The sequence below is a fragment of the Pleurodeles waltl genome, chromosome 7, assembly GCF_031143425.1.
Source record: "Pleurodeles waltl isolate 20211129_DDA chromosome 7, aPleWal1.hap1.20221129, whole genome shotgun sequence".
NCBI lineage: Eukaryota > Metazoa > Chordata > Amphibia > Caudata > Salamandridae > Pleurodeles > Pleurodeles waltl.
In genome coordinates, this window is record NC_090446.1 from 1,404,479,009 (window position 1) to 1,404,495,452 (window position 16,444).

The 16,444-nt window shown below is 45.1% G+C and overlaps 1 protein-coding gene across 2 annotated transcripts in view; it reads left to right on the plus strand.

The window, feature by feature from the left end:
• LOC138246411 (H-2 class I histocompatibility antigen, alpha chain-like) overlaps window positions 1–16,444 on the plus strand; it is a 318,745-nt gene that overhangs the window by 15,317 nt on the left and 286,984 nt on the right. The window contains exon 1 of one of the 2 annotated variants that reach the window (XM_069201006.1): window positions 12,635–12,700. The exons of the other annotated variant lie outside the window; for it this stretch is intronic. Within the exon in view, the coding sequence (XP_069057107.1) occupies window positions 12,658–12,700 (43 nt within the window). The 5' untranslated portion in view covers window positions 12,635–12,657. Of the gene's footprint in view, window positions 1–12,634; window positions 12,701–16,444 lie in introns of those variants that run through there. 2 annotated transcript variants of the gene reach the window in all.

Genomic DNA, 16,444 nt, shown 5'->3' on the forward strand with positions numbered 1-16,444 from the left:
CCATCACAACGTGACAGATATCCAGTCCCCTGAAATATAAATCCCATAGTAAATAATAGGATTTATATTTCGATGGACGGGATGTGCGTCAGTATTGTGATGGACTAACCCATCCACTGAAATCTAAATCAGGCCCTTAGTCTCCCTTTCCAATGCATAGATGCATACTACATATCACTGGGAAATTGCAATTGGGACTGTATGAGCTACATAGAGAAATGCACCCAGAATGCTAACTCACGTATATTACTACTGCTACCACTATCTTAGTGGCAGGACAGAGGAGTCTGCATGGCTTCTTAAATAATCAGTCTAAGCGAGTGCCGCTGAATACAATTAGGTAGCGCTGAGCGCCAGGTTAGCTCAAACTGCATCACATAATATTGATCGTAAATTTAATTTACCTCTGAGTGTGAGCAGCATGCTATTTGAAAAAACAATTAGCGTGGTACAACACAACAAATAAATAATTACTCACCAAGACCCAACACCTCGACACCCAGCAGGTCGAGCACGTCATGTTTGCAGTCCAGTATGTCTGCCCAGCAGTGCTTTAACTGCTGCTGGGGCGACTGGACCCCAGTGTGCTGGTGCACACACCAGCTCGCCCTCCCCAACAGCAGGCCATTGCTCCTGCAGAGCATTGCCACTCCCAGGCCAGCCACCTGCTGCCAGCATTGAGGGGAGGTAGTGCTTCACTTAAAAAACAAGTGCGGCCACCCCTACTCAGAAAAAATGGTTCAGGCTGCACCCCTTGGTGGCACTGGTGACGCAATGTACGTGGCTAGCAGCTGCACTGTCGCCGCTGCTCCCTGTCTCACTGCCCTGCTCTGCCATGGTGCAGGGTGGGAAAAAAATACATAGGACAAAGAAGTATTTAGAAAAAGAACTGAAGAAATAAGGAAGTAAAGGGGAAAAAAGTACCAAAAAGTCACACAAAAAAAAAAAAAAAAAAAAATACAAAAACACAAAGACACACACAGTAATAAAATAAAAGTAAATGAGGGGTGAGTGAGATAGGAGAACTGCACAGATTTAATTAGGATTGGAAACTCAGGCCCAGCACTTGCACAGAACAGGAAAGCAGGTCAAACAAAAGGGTCACACCCATGCAGACCACTTTCTGCCACTGCACTGCTTTTGCAGCGCGGAAGCACTCATCACACTACAGACATGTAAAAAAGCAGTGCGAACAGGTGGACACTGACAGATGAGCACTTCAACCCAGTCGCGGAGTTCCGTGTAATCTTGCAGAGTTTGTTTTGCAGAACCTTTCTGTTTTGTCCTGCCTATTAAACCACAGATCGAAAACTCGAAGAGAGCTCTGAGGAGGATGAGAGTCCTATGTTGTGGGTACTCATGGGGTATTGGACAATGATAGTGTCAGTATTGTCAGTCATCACTCCAGTTGTCCTCTGTATTAAAAAGTGGCGAAGCTGCTATTTAGGGTCTTGCACTTTAAGGAGTAGCGAGGTCAATAATTTGAGGCATCTTCAAAGAGGTGATTGAAGAACTTATACAGTTTAACACCAGCACATAAACGACAGGGAATCTGAGTGCCCGGCCAGTTGCAGTTTTTATATTAAAAGCCTTCAGTTATTGGCATGGTGGGTTTACATTATGTTTTTGGACCAGCTTACAGCACTTTACGGATCCTAACATTGTCTGCACGCTGTTGGTAGCTGAGAGAGAAAGTAGCCCCTTGCCAAATAGCAGCTCTTTTTCAAAGTGCTTCATTGACAAAGGGAGTATGTATTATGGTAACAGCACGTCTCTTCCTCCCTTGAGATCCCAGCTGGAAGGGTGTGCCGATTAAGGGTGTTCAAGACAGCACACAAAACAAGTTACACTCCCATCAGAGGCAAGCCTACCAGCTATTTTTGTGAGGAGCAAGCAGTGCTTAATTTGTGCTTGTTTTTCCCGGTGCAGAGCACCAGCACTTATTTCTGAGGGCCGGCACTTATTTTTCTGACTCAAGCATTTACTGTGAGTAAAAGACACATTTGGGAAAGACAGAAGAAGAGAAAAATGAAAAAGCATCACAATAGGAGAAAGCAGAAAGCTGCAAGTGTGAGCTGAAGGGGGAGGGAGTGGCTGTAAATGGATTAAAGAGGCCCGAGATGGCTTCAGGATTACGCTGCCTCGCTATTCCATGTTCGCACATTTAATTGCAGCAGCCGCATGTTTAAAGGGAGGGCTTTGGGCACTGGCAAGTTTTTATTTACAAATTAAGCATTGAGGGCAAGCAGGCACTTTACGTGGGCAGTGAGATCAATGATTGTGGAGAAAAGCGGGAAATCAGTGTACCTCTTCTGTCTTTTGAACTCTTGTTGCACCTTCCCACCCCAACATCTGTTCCTAAAAATTGACTACTATGGGGTCTGCAAAACACTAGAGCTTCCATCCACTCTATTGGGAGGAGAACCATTCACATAGGTGCTTTATTTAATCATAGGAGGAGGGCCCAATAAGCAGCAGCCACGTTCGATTATGGTGAAGGTACTTTTACACGGCAAGTAAAACCATGGGACGGCGCACCAGTGGCTGCCGGTGTACTTTTGGGGCATTTGGGGTCCCCCCTCACATGACCCACTTGGTCACATGCATAGCACTTACGTGGGGGACCACCTGCCACTGTCTTCCCTTTGGAGAACCATGGTTTCTTCTCACTTGGGGGTTTGGAATCCTTACCCTGGGAATCGGTTTGAGGCCCTTTAGAGAACTCCCCCTATTTGCCCTTACCCCCCCCTTTCTTCTGAGAGGGAGCCTGCCCACCCTTGGCATGGTCTCCCCCATACCTCTTTTGGACCCTGGTGTTCCCCCAGCGGTCCGCTTCCTGCTCAAGCTGCCTGGGATCAGTCAGCTTGCTGTCAATCAGGTGCTGGCACAGCTCTTGAAAACATAAACTGTACAAGTGCTCCCAAGCAATCAGATTGTAAAGCCCCTCATACGTAGTTACCTTACTGCCCTTCACCCAAACATCCAGTAACCTGCAATAAGAATCAACACATTCCAACCATGTTTGGGATTCCTTCTTCTTGTAGGACCTAAACCTATCTTTATACTGCTCAGGGGTAAGACCATACCTTGTGAGTAGAGCATCCTTCATGATAGTGTAGGTGAGATTCTAAGCATCCCCTAAGGCTGTCAGTGTATCCCTCCCCTCTACCTCAAAGTGCTTCCACAGACCTGCCCCCCAATGAGCTTCAGGGACCAGATTCATATGGAGAGCAGACTCATACCCCTTAAACAACAAGTATATGTTGAGCTCCCTTTTATAATCCTTCACAAGATGTTTAGGAATGTGCACCCTCCTTTCAGGCTGCACTGTGATATGGCTGCCACCATCCCTACTAGATTGGCTCCTCTGTTCCAGCTCCCTCAAGCTGAGCTCATGAGCCAACAACTTTTTCTCTTCAATGGCCATCCTCATTTTCTCCAACTCCCTCTGGTGCTCCCTCTCTGCCTGTCTGTCCTGCAATTCTTCAGGAGTCAGACCCTTAGATGAGACACTGCTACCTGCCCTGGAGACCCTCTCCCTGGGTATAACAGGCCCACCCACAACACCATTGTGTATGGAATGCTCTTCCTCCTACTCATCCTCCTCTTCCTCTGTGTGCTCTTCAGTGCTCTTGGCTGTCACCCAGCCCCTCGGTGCCTTTTGCAGCTCCTCCTTCTTGGATGAGCTCTTAATGGGACAGTCACAATTTTTACAGAACTGCTTTAACTGAGCCTTGGTATAGCTTTCTAATTTCTCTAGGACAACAGCAGCTCCAACTGATGTATCTCCAGACTGGGACATGATGAAAAGTCAACAAAAGTGCAAAGTTCCAAAAGGCAGAAAACAAGTTCCCAAATAAAGTTTAGAAGTCAATAAAAGATTACCACAAAAATGAATGTAGGGAAAAATCCAAAAAAAAGAGAAAAATCAAAAGTCACAAGACAAGTAGTATGTGGTCACGTAGTTGTCTGAACTCAAAACAGTAGTGTACACTTAACCACTGTATGTCAAGTACAAATACAAGTCCTATCCTAACCGCTGATCACCAATGTTAGAACTGGGGTCTTTGGTTGGCAGTCAGGTTTCCCCTTGCCCAAGCAAGGACCCTCACGCTAGTCAGGGTAAAAGAGATTCACCCTTAGCTAACCCGCACTCACCCCCTTGGTAGCTTAGCACGAGCAGCAGGCTTAACTTCAGAGTGCTCGGTGTAAAGTATTTGTACCCACACACACAGTAACTCAATGAAAAAACTACAAAATGACACAACACAGGTTTAGAAAAATAGAGAATATTTATCTAAATAATACAAGACCAAAACGATAAAAATCCACAATACACAAGTCAAGTTATCAATTAAACACCAAAAAGAGTCTTCATGCAATTTTAAACACAACGCTAACGCTGTTAACGTGGAAATGTACCTGGGTGAGTCAAAAATAACCCTGCACTGGTGAGTGTGCGTCAAAAAGGGCTTTCAATGCGTCAATATCACTCACGAGTGAGACTATGCGCCGCTCCTCCTTCAGTTGAGTCGGTGTGCGTCATTTCTTCTCAGCGGAGCGATGCGTCAATGCGAACCGCACTCTCGGGTCTGGGCAGGCCTTGCGTCTGTTTTACACGCCCAGCGATGTATGTGTCAGAAATCCAGCCAAAAGATGATCCGAAAACCACGCAGAGCGGGTTGCGATCTCCCCAGCCTCCATCAGCAATCTTTCAGTCACACTGCAGGCAAGAGTCGATTTTGAGCCGCAAAGCCGGCGGCACGTTGATTTTCCAGTCATGGATCGGAGTTGGGTCGATCTTTTCCCCAAACGGCAGTCGGTGCGTAGATTTCACACTCTTGTTCTGCCAGTTTCTCCATTCAGGGTCCCAGAAACTGGATGGGCACCACTTGGCAGAGAAGGAGTCTCAGTAGAGGCTCCAGGTGCTGGCAGAGAGAAGTCTTTGCTGTCCCTAAGACTTCACACAACAGGAGGCAAGCTCTAATTCAAGCCCTTGGAGATTCTTCACAAGCAGGAATATACCACAAAGTCCAGTCTTTTCCCCCTTTCCCAGGCAGACCAGCAACTGCAGGATAGCTCCACAAAGCACAGTCACAGGCAGGGTAGCACTTTTCCTCAGCTCTTCTCCTTGGCAGAGGTTCCTCTTGATTTCAGAAGTGATCTGATTTTCAGGAGTTTGGGGTGCTCTTCTTATACCTCTTTCTGCCTTTGAAGTAGGCCTACTTCAAAGAGAAGTCTCTGTTGTTTTCAAGATCCTGCCTTTCCCAGGCCAGGCAGCAGACACACACCAGGGGGTTGGAGACTGCATAGTGTGAGGGCAGGCACAGCCCTTTCAGGTGTACGTGACAACTCCTCCTCTCCCCTCAGCCCAGATGGCCCATCAGGATATGCGGGCTACACCCCAGCTCCCTTTGTGTCACTGTCTAGAGGAGAGGTGCAAACAGCCCAACTGTCAAACTGACCCAGACAGGGAATCCACAAACAAGCAGAGTCACAGAATGGTTCACGCAAGAAAATGTCTACTTTCTAAAAGTGGCATTTTCAAACACAAAATCTAAAAACCAACTTCACTAAAAAAAGACGTATTTTTAAATAGTGAGTTCAGAGATCCCAAACTCCACATGTCTATCTGCTCCCAAATGGAATCTGCACTTTAATCATATTTAAAGGCAGCCCCCATGTTAACCTATGAGAGAGATAGGCCTTGCAACAGTGAAAAACGAATTTGGCAGTGTTTCACTGTCAGGACATGTCAATCACATACATACATGTCTCACCTTTAACATACACTGCACCCTGCCCATGGGGCTACCTAGTGCCTACCTTATGGGTGCCTTACATGTATGAAAAAGAAAGGTTTGGGCCTGGCAAGTGGGTACACTTGCTAGGTCGAATTAGAAGTTTAAAACTCCACCCACAGACACTGTAGTGGTAGGTCTGAGCCATGTTTACAGGGAAACTCGTGGGTGACACAATCAGTGCTGCAGGCCCTCTAGTACCATTTGATTTACAGGTCCTGGGCACCTCTAGTGCACTTTACTGGGGACTTACCAGTAAAAAAAATACGCAAATCGTGGATAAACCACTAAACAATACAATTTACAGAGAGCATATGCACTTTAGCACTGGTTAGCAGTGGTAAAGTGCTCAGAGTCATAAAGCCAACAAAAACAGGCCAGAAAAAATAGGAGGAAGGAGGCAAAAAGATTGGGCATGACCCTGTAAAAGGGAAAAAGTCCAACAGGCATGATAAAGAAACTCAGGAAAACTGGCCATTTTGTGCCCTCTTCATCAATGAAAATCCTGCCTGAAGCGATCATCACTAGTAGAATACTAGTACTTGACTACTGTAGTCGACTACTACAATTTGCTGTTGGCCGGTCCCTCATCTCATTTTATGCAGAGATTAAAAATTATTCAGACTGGGACTGCCAGACCTTTTTTGGACCTTCCTAAATATTCTAGTATCTCTTTCCATCTCACCGACTTGCACTGGCTACTGGTCTGGAAAAGTTGTACTTTCAAAGCTTTGTAGTATTGCCAAAAATCGGTTCATGGAGTGGGACCTTCCAAGTCTTCGCTTTTTACTCGATACTATCCCACTAGCCAGTTAAATTTTTATTTTTGCCAGACCTAGATTTAACAGAATATGCACTGTTGGTTGAAACAGCTCTGTTAACACAGCCCAGGCCTGGAAAAGTCTCCCGCTAGCGTTCATATGGAATCAAACCATATGGAATGTCATAAAGCCTTGAAAAGCTGTTTATTTCATCGGTAGGGCGTTGTATGCTCCACCTTTGTCCTTTATTAGCTCCAGGACACACCTTCGATATTTTCATGTTCTACAAAACTAAATCTCAAGGCATATATGCTTCACAACGTATCTAGAATTATAGTTGGTGATCGGTGTTTCAAAGCCTTACTCTTGATAAACAAATAACAGGATTTGTTCATACAGGACAGGGTTTATCTGTCCTTTTTGGGGTCATAGATATAGTTGATGATGATGGAAGTGACTGATGCACTTGTACGAGTAAGAAGTCACCTCTTGGAAAGGCTCTTTGTGTCAGGAGATCCAGTAGGTTTTCAAGTTAATTTATCGGTTCTGGTTGAAAGAAGTGTCAACAGTTCAAAACTAAGCAATGAATGAGGTATTAGATGGTACTGATCCCCGATTCAGGCTGGCTAAGCGTAGACTTCTAAGTGATAGAGGAATTACGACAAGAGGAAGTATATTTCTGAAGAGAAGGCCTGCCTCAACTTGTCCCAGAAAAGGAAGAAGACTGTGATAATGTTTAGATGTTTAAGTTGTTAACACCTTAATACACAGCAATCTTTGCACACTAAGTAAAGTCCTGTGTGACATCCTCAATGTTCCCCAGAGCCCGACACTTCAGAGATGATCCCATTCTTGCTGCAGGACCTGCTAGTGTGGCTGAAGCCCAGTGTGGTATTGCAGCTACTCCAATAGCATAGGCAAAAAAAGCCAAACCTAAGGAAAGAGAGGAGGAAGAACTTATAGAGGCTGTGAATACTGACTGCAGCAATCCTGACAAAGTCTCTGATCTCTGAGATCCACTGGCAGGACATGACCACACACCCTTTGAAGGTCTATGGCAGGTCTCTGAAACCCACCTGGGGGACATATCCACACTCCCTTCGAACCCCGCTGGTGATCTCCAGAGTCCACAATTAGGTCATACCCACACAAGCTGGTATGAAGCAAAGATGTCTGTGCGTTGTGAGAGGTGAGACTGAAAGATGAGTGCCTTCAGAGCCTGGAGGTGTGAAGTGAGAAGGAGCAACTGGTGGAACATAAGGTGATGAAAATACTGGTACTCTTGTAAGAAGTAGAAACAAGTGCTGTGACAGCCTTCCAACCCCTGCTTTGTCCATGCCCCTTTCTCCACAGGATTGAGCCTTCATCCATGGCATTGGTAAACGCAAGTCGATAATATCTACGTAGGCACAGGCCTGACAGACCGTAAAAAAGAGTTACCAGGAGCAACAGGAAACAGATTCCCCTTCTTCTTCCTATTCTCTCATCAGACTTCTGGAAGCATCTAAATGCAGGAGGAAAGATAATTTTAGCAGTGATAGGGCAGACCATAGTACCCAAAGTTGTATGAAAACAGCCCTACAGCTACACACCAAAGCATAACAAGAGTCAATCAACCTGGTGTATTCTTAAAAGCACAACCTAATTATGCAAATCAAACATGCCAGAAGAACTGGAAATGAGGCACTACTGGGCGAAAGAGACACTCTTGAACAATGTATGGATTCGCCAAAGGAGAATATGGAGGAAATTAAGAAAGCACAGAAGTAAAATAGAGTAAACAGTAATTTTGAGCAAAGGTACCCATAATGACACGACAGAATACAGTAGACCAACACACAATTAGGCTTACTGACATGGAAGATAAATCAAGATGCACCAATGTGAAAAGTGTTGGATCAAAATGTTGCTCCAGAATGCATTGCGATCGATATGTAAAGCATATTCACCTGTGAGGTAGTTCATTGGCTCTGATAAAAGGTGGTTATTGGTACACAGTCCAATGGTGCTCATTTTGTCAGCTTCAAAGATGACATGTTGAATAGATTTCCAGAAATTCATAACGTGACCATAGAGTTAGCCTCTTGTTTCCGCAATAGATGCATTCGTTGATTAAGCTACCAGATCAGAGATTCCAAATCTGACAAATTCTGCCTTGGGGGTAAAGATTCAGTGTCAAAATATGACTACTGCTAACAATGTGTAGAATATAATTCAAGTGGCATCCTTTTGTGTTGGTGAAAAACCTTGTAATTTCTGAAAACTGTTCATGGGAAAAGCTTTTTGAGAACATAGGCCCATATTAAAGTACGTTTTAGGGGTTTTCTGCTATCATGCCTTCTTTTGTAGGTTTTTTACTTCTCCTTTATAAAAATAATTAGGACAAGGTTCGTAAAATTAAAGAAGAAAAGGAACCAGAAGTGCGTCTTGGTGGACAGAGCACATCTTGGAGTGGATTTCTTTGGGGGCAGGGCGTTCTACGAGGTCTCAACGCAATCCATGCAAACCCTGCAAGACATGAAAGATATAGTATTGGGAAATGTAGTTCCTGGCACCACGGAAAGGAACAGTAGCATGGTAAAGGAAAGGATGCAACTTGTAGAAAGCTGGCCTGGTGTGTGGTGAGCACCTATGGTGTTATCACCTTATGCAAGGTCCAGGTATTCCCCTATTAGTGAAGTTTAGGCAGTTTCTAGGAAGCCAGGACTCTCTAGAGGTAGCTGTGGACGAGCAGCCAAGACTTATCTAGGAGACATGCAAAGCTTATGCAATACCCCTACAGTCACACAGCACTTACACACATGAAAAAACCCAAACCACACAGTGATACAAAAATTAAAGGTACTTTTTTTATAGTAAAACAAATACTAAAATACTGAATAGGCAATACTCCAATAGGCGGTGAGTAAACACACTATTATGTACACATTAGAAGTCAGTGATCAGCATAGAAAGCAATATCAAATAGTAAAAACAATAGCAAATAGGGAAGGCCCTGGGGGGGACCAAACCACATACTAAGTAAGTGAAATGTGAAAGGTAGCCCCCCACCCAAGAAAGTGGAAGCAGTAGAGGGGAGCTGGAGGAACTAGGATTCCCAAAAGGTGAGTACCAGGGTGCCCCCCAGCGACCATATGAGAAGAGGTAAGTATCTGATTCCCCCCCCCAACCCACAGGAGAGCTTTTGAAAATGACTGTGCAAGACCTAGACAAGACTGGAAGAAACCCAAGGTGCATCCCGACAGAAGAGGACCTGCAGAAGAAGGGGACCTAGTCCAGTTTGATTTGGAGTGTCCGGCTGTTGCAGGAGCTACTACCCACCCTTCTGTGGATGCAGGACCAGGTAGACGGTGGATTAAGAAAGTCAGCAGTGCAGCACAGGAGTTGAGGAGGAGTTCCAGAAGTGATGTCCCACGTCGGTGGTCCTGATGTAGTCAGTCAGTGGTGCTGGAAAACCACCAACAAGCCTCGGCAAATGCAAGAGTTGGAGTAGAAGCTTTTGCAAGGCTGAAGAGGACAAGCAAGGCCCAGGGGACCCAACCCAAGAAGGGGAATCTGAGGTGACCCTCAGCAGCTGGGAGAGTCATAAGGAGAGGAGGCAACCCTCACAGGTGACACACAGGCAGCAGGCACAGGAGTTGCAGGGAGACCCACTCGGCACACCTGGAGAAGAGTCCCACGTCGCTGGAACAGCAGGCAGGAGACTGTACTTTGCAGGGAAGAGTGCTGGAGGTTGGGGCTACATGGAGCCTGAAGATCCCTTGGAGGAGGAACAAATAAGCCTTGGTAGCTGCAAGAGTCATGGTGCACAGGGGTACTGTCCTGCAAGGTTAGGCAAGGGCTTACCATCTCCCAAGTTGGACAGCTGGTAGAGAGGACCACCACTCCACACCACCACCTGAAATGCACGATCCACGCAGGAGTGGAGGAGAGAAGATCCACGCAGCCTGTCGTCATTGCAGTTGGTACCTGCGAATGCAGGGGAGTGACTCCTTCACTCCAAGGAAGATTCCTTCTTGCTTCTTGTGCAAGCTGCAGACTTGTCACCTCCAGAGGATGCACAATCAGAGAAATGTTGCTGTGGCTAGAAGGAGCCAGAGAAACAACATTGCAAAGCGGAGTCATCGCTGGAGTTGCAGATTGTTGGTTCCTGGAGGCTCCAGTTGCAGTCCCGGTGGCCAGAAGATAAAGTAAGCCAGGCAGGGGAGTCCTGCTGAAATCTTGCATGTCGAATCTGAAGACCCACCCAAGAGGGAGACCCTAAATAGCCCAGCAGGGTGACCACCTATCAGGAGGGCGCTGTGACATCACCTGCCTGACCTGGCCCCACAGATGCCCCCAGAGGCCTCTGCCCACATTGGATTCAAGATGGCAGAATCAAGTGGCCACCTGGAGGAACTCTGGTCACAACCCCTGGGGTGGTGATGGACAGGGGAGTGGTCACTCCCCTTTCCATTGTCCAGCGTCGCCCCAGAGCAGGGACCGGGAGTCCCTGGACTCGTGCAAACTGGTTTATGCAAGGAGGGCATCAAATGTGCCTTTCAAAGCATACTGGTGGCTTAGGGAGGCTACCCCTCCCAAGCCAGGTAACACTTTTCAAAGGGAGAGGGTGTTGCCTCCCTCTGCCAAAGGAAATCCTTTGCTCTGCCTTCCTCTGCTTGAGCTGGTCAAGCAGCAGGAGGGCAGAAACCTGTCTGAGGATGGCAGCAGCGCGAGCTGCCTGGAAAACCCCAGAACACTGGTAGGAGCAATGCTGGGGGTCCTCTAGGGAGCCCCTAGAGTGCATGGAATCATTCAACCAATACTAGCAACAGTATTGGGGTATGATTCTGACATGTTTGATACCAAACATGTCCAGGTTCGGAGTTACCATTATGTAGCTGGACACAGGTGTCCAGTACAGGGATAAAAATGGGTTCCCCGTACTTACGAAGTCCAGTGAAATGGAGCTGGAGTTCGTAGGGGCACCTCTGCTCATGCAGGGGTGCCCTCACACACAGGTACCTGCACCCTGCCCTCTGGGCTAGGAGGGCCTGCCATGGGGAGACTTACAGTGACCTGGTGCAGTGAAATGTAGTGAAAGGGTGCATGCACCTTTTCACACAGGCTGCAATGGCAGGCCTGGAGACACATTTTGCATGGGCTCCCATGGATGGCACAATACATGCTGCAGCCCATGGGCAACACCTGATTGGTTAAAACAGGGGCGATGGTATCTGAACCATGTAGACTATCTACAGGAGATATCATGTTTGGAGCCTAAGAGTGCCTAGCAGGGGTTACATGGTGCTAAGTATTTACATGAGATATCATGTTTGAAAGCACAGACGCATCTACAGGAGTTACAGATTGCAGAGTATATGCATAAGATATAATTGAAACTTTAGAAGTGTCTACAAGAGTTACATGCTGCAGAGCATCTACAAGACACATCATGTTTGGAACTACAGAAGCATCTACAGAAGTTGCATGTTACAGAGATCCTACAGGAGACCAACTGACTATTATTACATGTTTGGAACCCAAGAAGCGATTAGAGTGGGCAGTGAAGTATGGGTTGGCATCACACTTTAGGTTGGTGTGTCCGCTGTAGTTGAAGTATAGTGGAAGGTGCATCTCTGGAGTCCCTTCATAGCTCAAGGTTTATCATGGCCTGGACTGACTTAGTTATTCATCCTTCTGAGGTCAATACGCTGGGTGCCTAGAGACAATTTAGTTTGTGGTTGGAACTATAATTTCTTCTTATTGCTCTAACGTTTTAAATTTAGGAAATCATTTCACCTTCTAATTTCCGATCACGATTTCCCAACAAGGAATAACTTCAACAATAACATATTGTCACTACTAAACCCTGCAATCAAACCACAAGCTTTCTGTGTCAGTAACAGACAGATAAAAGCGAGAATGAAAAGTTAACTGCTGCCTCAGTGTTTCTGTCCTGGAAGGAGGATGTAGGAAGAGATAGTGAGCTGCCTCTAGAGATGTGAGCCCCTCCCCACCCCTACCCCGCCCATACCAGCTTTACAGGGGCTGACTCCATCGATATCCTTATTTTTATTACTTGAACTTTACCTGGCAACTCGAAGTCCTCCCTGATGAAACGGCTCAGAATTGTTCAGAAAGACACCCCTGATGAAGGTAATCCTCGCTGTCTGATACTGAATGGTCATCTTTTATAAATGTACTGAGGTGTTCACATATGCCAGCTTGCTAAATATTTCAACTTGATATCCCATTAGGATAAAAAGTATTGGCCATATTTACGGGGACCTTGCTGAGCTGCCCTACGCCAAAGTGAAGGGGCAAGAATGCATCATATTTATGCAATACGGCGCATTCCTGGTGTCCCCCCTGCACTGGCACTGTTTCGACAGCCTATCGTCATCGCAGGCCGTGGTGCAAGGATGCCTGTGTTGTCAGCAGGATTGTTTTTGTACAGGAAGGGGCACCTTCCTGCATAGAAACAATCCCTAGTGACGTTTAAGTCTGTCTATGTGTGCTGCAGAATTCAGAACACATGGAAAGAGGACAAAACGAGGAGAAATAAAAATATTTTTCCTTGTTACGCCTGCCCTGGGGAGGCATAAGGTTTTGACGCATTCCCAGGTTTACACGTCCTTGTAAATTTGGAAATGTGTCAAAACCCATGGGAGTAGTGTGGGAAAACCCACCGCAACGCCCACTGAATTCCTCCCTGGTGCAGAGTAAGGCAATGCAGCGATTTGGGCTGCCTTGCCTTACTCCATACCTATGAGACCATTCAGTGCCACAGAAAGTGGCTTGGCGTGGCCTCATAGATATGTGTGAGAGGTTTGTGTTGGAGCTGCATCACTAAAAGTGGCGCAAAAGCGGCACAAACCTCTCCTGAATATGACCCAATGTGCCTAAAACCAAGAGGAATATGAGGACTGGCTCCTGTTTTAGGAATATTAATACTGCTATGAATCCAAGATAACAACACAGCAACAATGATTATAATAATAACAATATTAATGTCATTAATAACTATTGTTGCTGTTATTGTTATTGTTTTAATTATTAATAAAACAAAAAATGATAAATATTACTATCGTTTTTATTATTACTATTGTTCTTTTGTAATTAATATTTTTGTTCTGGTTAATTTTTGCAATAGCATTAATAGCATTTGTTCTCAAATTATTATTGTCAGCATGCACTTTACTAGTAGGAGGATGAATTGTATTATTATAATCAATACCTTGTATTGTGGTTACTATGATTCTCACTATTATTGTGCTTCATAGCAAAAATAGTGAGAATACGAAGAATACAAATTAGAGTATAAATACCATAATACTATATGCTACGTTGAGCTTTTAGAAAAATATTCTATATAGTAACATTTTAATATTTTTTTTAAAAAGCAAAGATTCAAGATGAGGCAATTCATGTCCTTCAACTTCCTCTGAAGAAATAGTTTTCTGAACAATTGACTCAGAAATTGAACCTGGGCTAATAATTGAATTTTATATTAATCATGGGGAATTGTTTCGGATGGAAGAGCTGGCTTTGGACATGTTCCTGTGGCAATGTAGGATGCGAATGTCGCCAGAAAAAACAAAAATTTGTTTTTCGGGTACAGTGATACAGGTTTGTGTTTTTGCGAAGGTTAGAGAGTCATCGAGAGGTAAAGAATCAGAAGTGGAGTAAAATTTAGGGGGACAACTTGCAGCACAATGTCTTTGCATGGCAGGCTTTCCTTAGACTTCAGTGGAAAAATGATGGGGTTTACAAAAGGTTGATTTAAAGTTGCCGCTTAAGATGAGACGGCAAAAGCAGAAGGGGAGAGGGATGTGGTTGGCACAGTGGTTGATGAACTTTGACTACGTCAGAATGAGTGATAGACAACATTTAATTCTATACGTGAGTTTGAAGACGACTCTATTTAATAAGTGGTATTACCTATACACACACACAGTCTTGTAATTTATTTTCTTATCATTTGTATCTGTTTGTAACTAATTATTACAGCCTAGTAGTGGCAACACTGCCAATATAGGGCTATAGGGTGGCCTTTTCCCTCACTGAGTCCTAAACCCTGAAGGTGAGAGTCCTATCTCTCATCCTATCCTATCGCCCTATCAGTACCACACCCACCAGAGAACAACAAAAAAATAAAAATAAGACATTGTAGACTAATCACCCCTTACCTGGGACTGGTGGCAAGCTCTATGGATGAGGTGTGTGTGCACTGAGATCTTCAGTGACTCGCATCCTCCTTATAAAGTCCAGCTGATCAACACATCCCCCATTTCTCCCGAGGAGAAGAAGGGGTGTGTAGAAAGACTTGTTTAAGAAGCCGGTGTGGATTATGCCCAACTACTTCTGCAGAGGGAGTACATCCGAGGGACAGTGGCGGAGTTAACATTCTTTCTCAAAGCCAGTTTGATGAATGATACCTGCCCCAACATGCGGGACAAAGTTGAGAATCAGCACAATCAGGAAAAGCGTGTTCTGAAAATCACCATAACTATCCCGTTCACTAAATTGTGTGCCCCTGACTGCGGGCCGTTTATCAACGAGTGCGCGAATATGTGCTAAACGTATTATACACATGAGGCCAGACAGGAAACGTGAAATGTTGCGCCAGCTAATGTTAAATGAGATGACTTTGTTAAGAAAAAAGAAGTGCAAAATGCGAAAGGCATGCTGGGTTGAGTGGATCCCAGTGGGAGCCATTGATGGACACTAGCGGTGGGTGATTTCATTTCAAACACGGAATAATTGAAGTCTAATTTGGTGAACAAACCTTCAGGTAATGCCGATGAAGCGTTGCGTATACAGTCTTTGAAATAAGCGACAAGGTACATTTAGTTGGTGCTCTCGGTATGATGGATGCCTTACCCGATGCAATCCTCACTGTGGGATCTTTGCTGCACAGCCAGTGGGGGAGATGGCTTCTCCATGCTGCAAGAATTACACAGAAGAGCGAGTAAATGGGAGGATTTTGGTCAGGGTTTCACCCACCAGTACACTCCTTAATCATGCCTTGGAGTACCGGAAATCTGTAGGCGGGGCTTAAATATGAAGCAGCGATGCTGGTCAATGTCAGATATCAGGCTTACCTCTTCGACTTTCTGTTACCTCACACCATCGAACCCCCTCCATGCACCGAGCACTGAAAGAAGTATTCACTACACAGTATACATCAGGTAGCTCCACCTTAGAAACCCACCACGAACCCCAGGGTGCTGCTAGTGCTGCAGTGCCTGGCATCGTCTGTGATGCTATGATAGCTCCTTCTGACCAACAAAGCTGTTTGAGCCCTGTAGCAGGAATCTTTTTTGCAGGGATCCAGCTACTGCTTTATGAGTGCTTAGAAGCACATGCAAATGCTTTGCAGTGCTAATTGTGGTATATAGTGCCTCTGGTTAGGGGATTTGTTTCCCTTCTATAGCCCCATGTATGTAGCTAATATCGAACATCCAAGTGCACTTCGCATCCTACAATGTCACCAAACAGCCATGCTTCGTGTTACACCTCCAAAAACAGCACATATTAGAGACAGTCGTGTCACCTTAATTCAAACAATATAGCATCAAATCCATAATCTTGGTAAAAATCTGCCACATCAACGGCTCTGTCAGGCACCGCACTAACATACGAAATTTAATTAGTTACATAAAAATTGCATACACATACCACTGCCTCATGCACACATCACTTTATAGCTACCTTTCTGGGGAGTGAGACTTATTTTTATTTTTTTGTAATAAAGATTTAGAAAAGCAGAAAACAGAGGCAAACAGCAATGTACACAGTTGGCATGGAGCCACTGTGTATAATTTAATACTATCTTAAAATAATTAATTAATCAATACATTCGGCATAAGGATATTCATTATTCATTCAGAGAAGTCA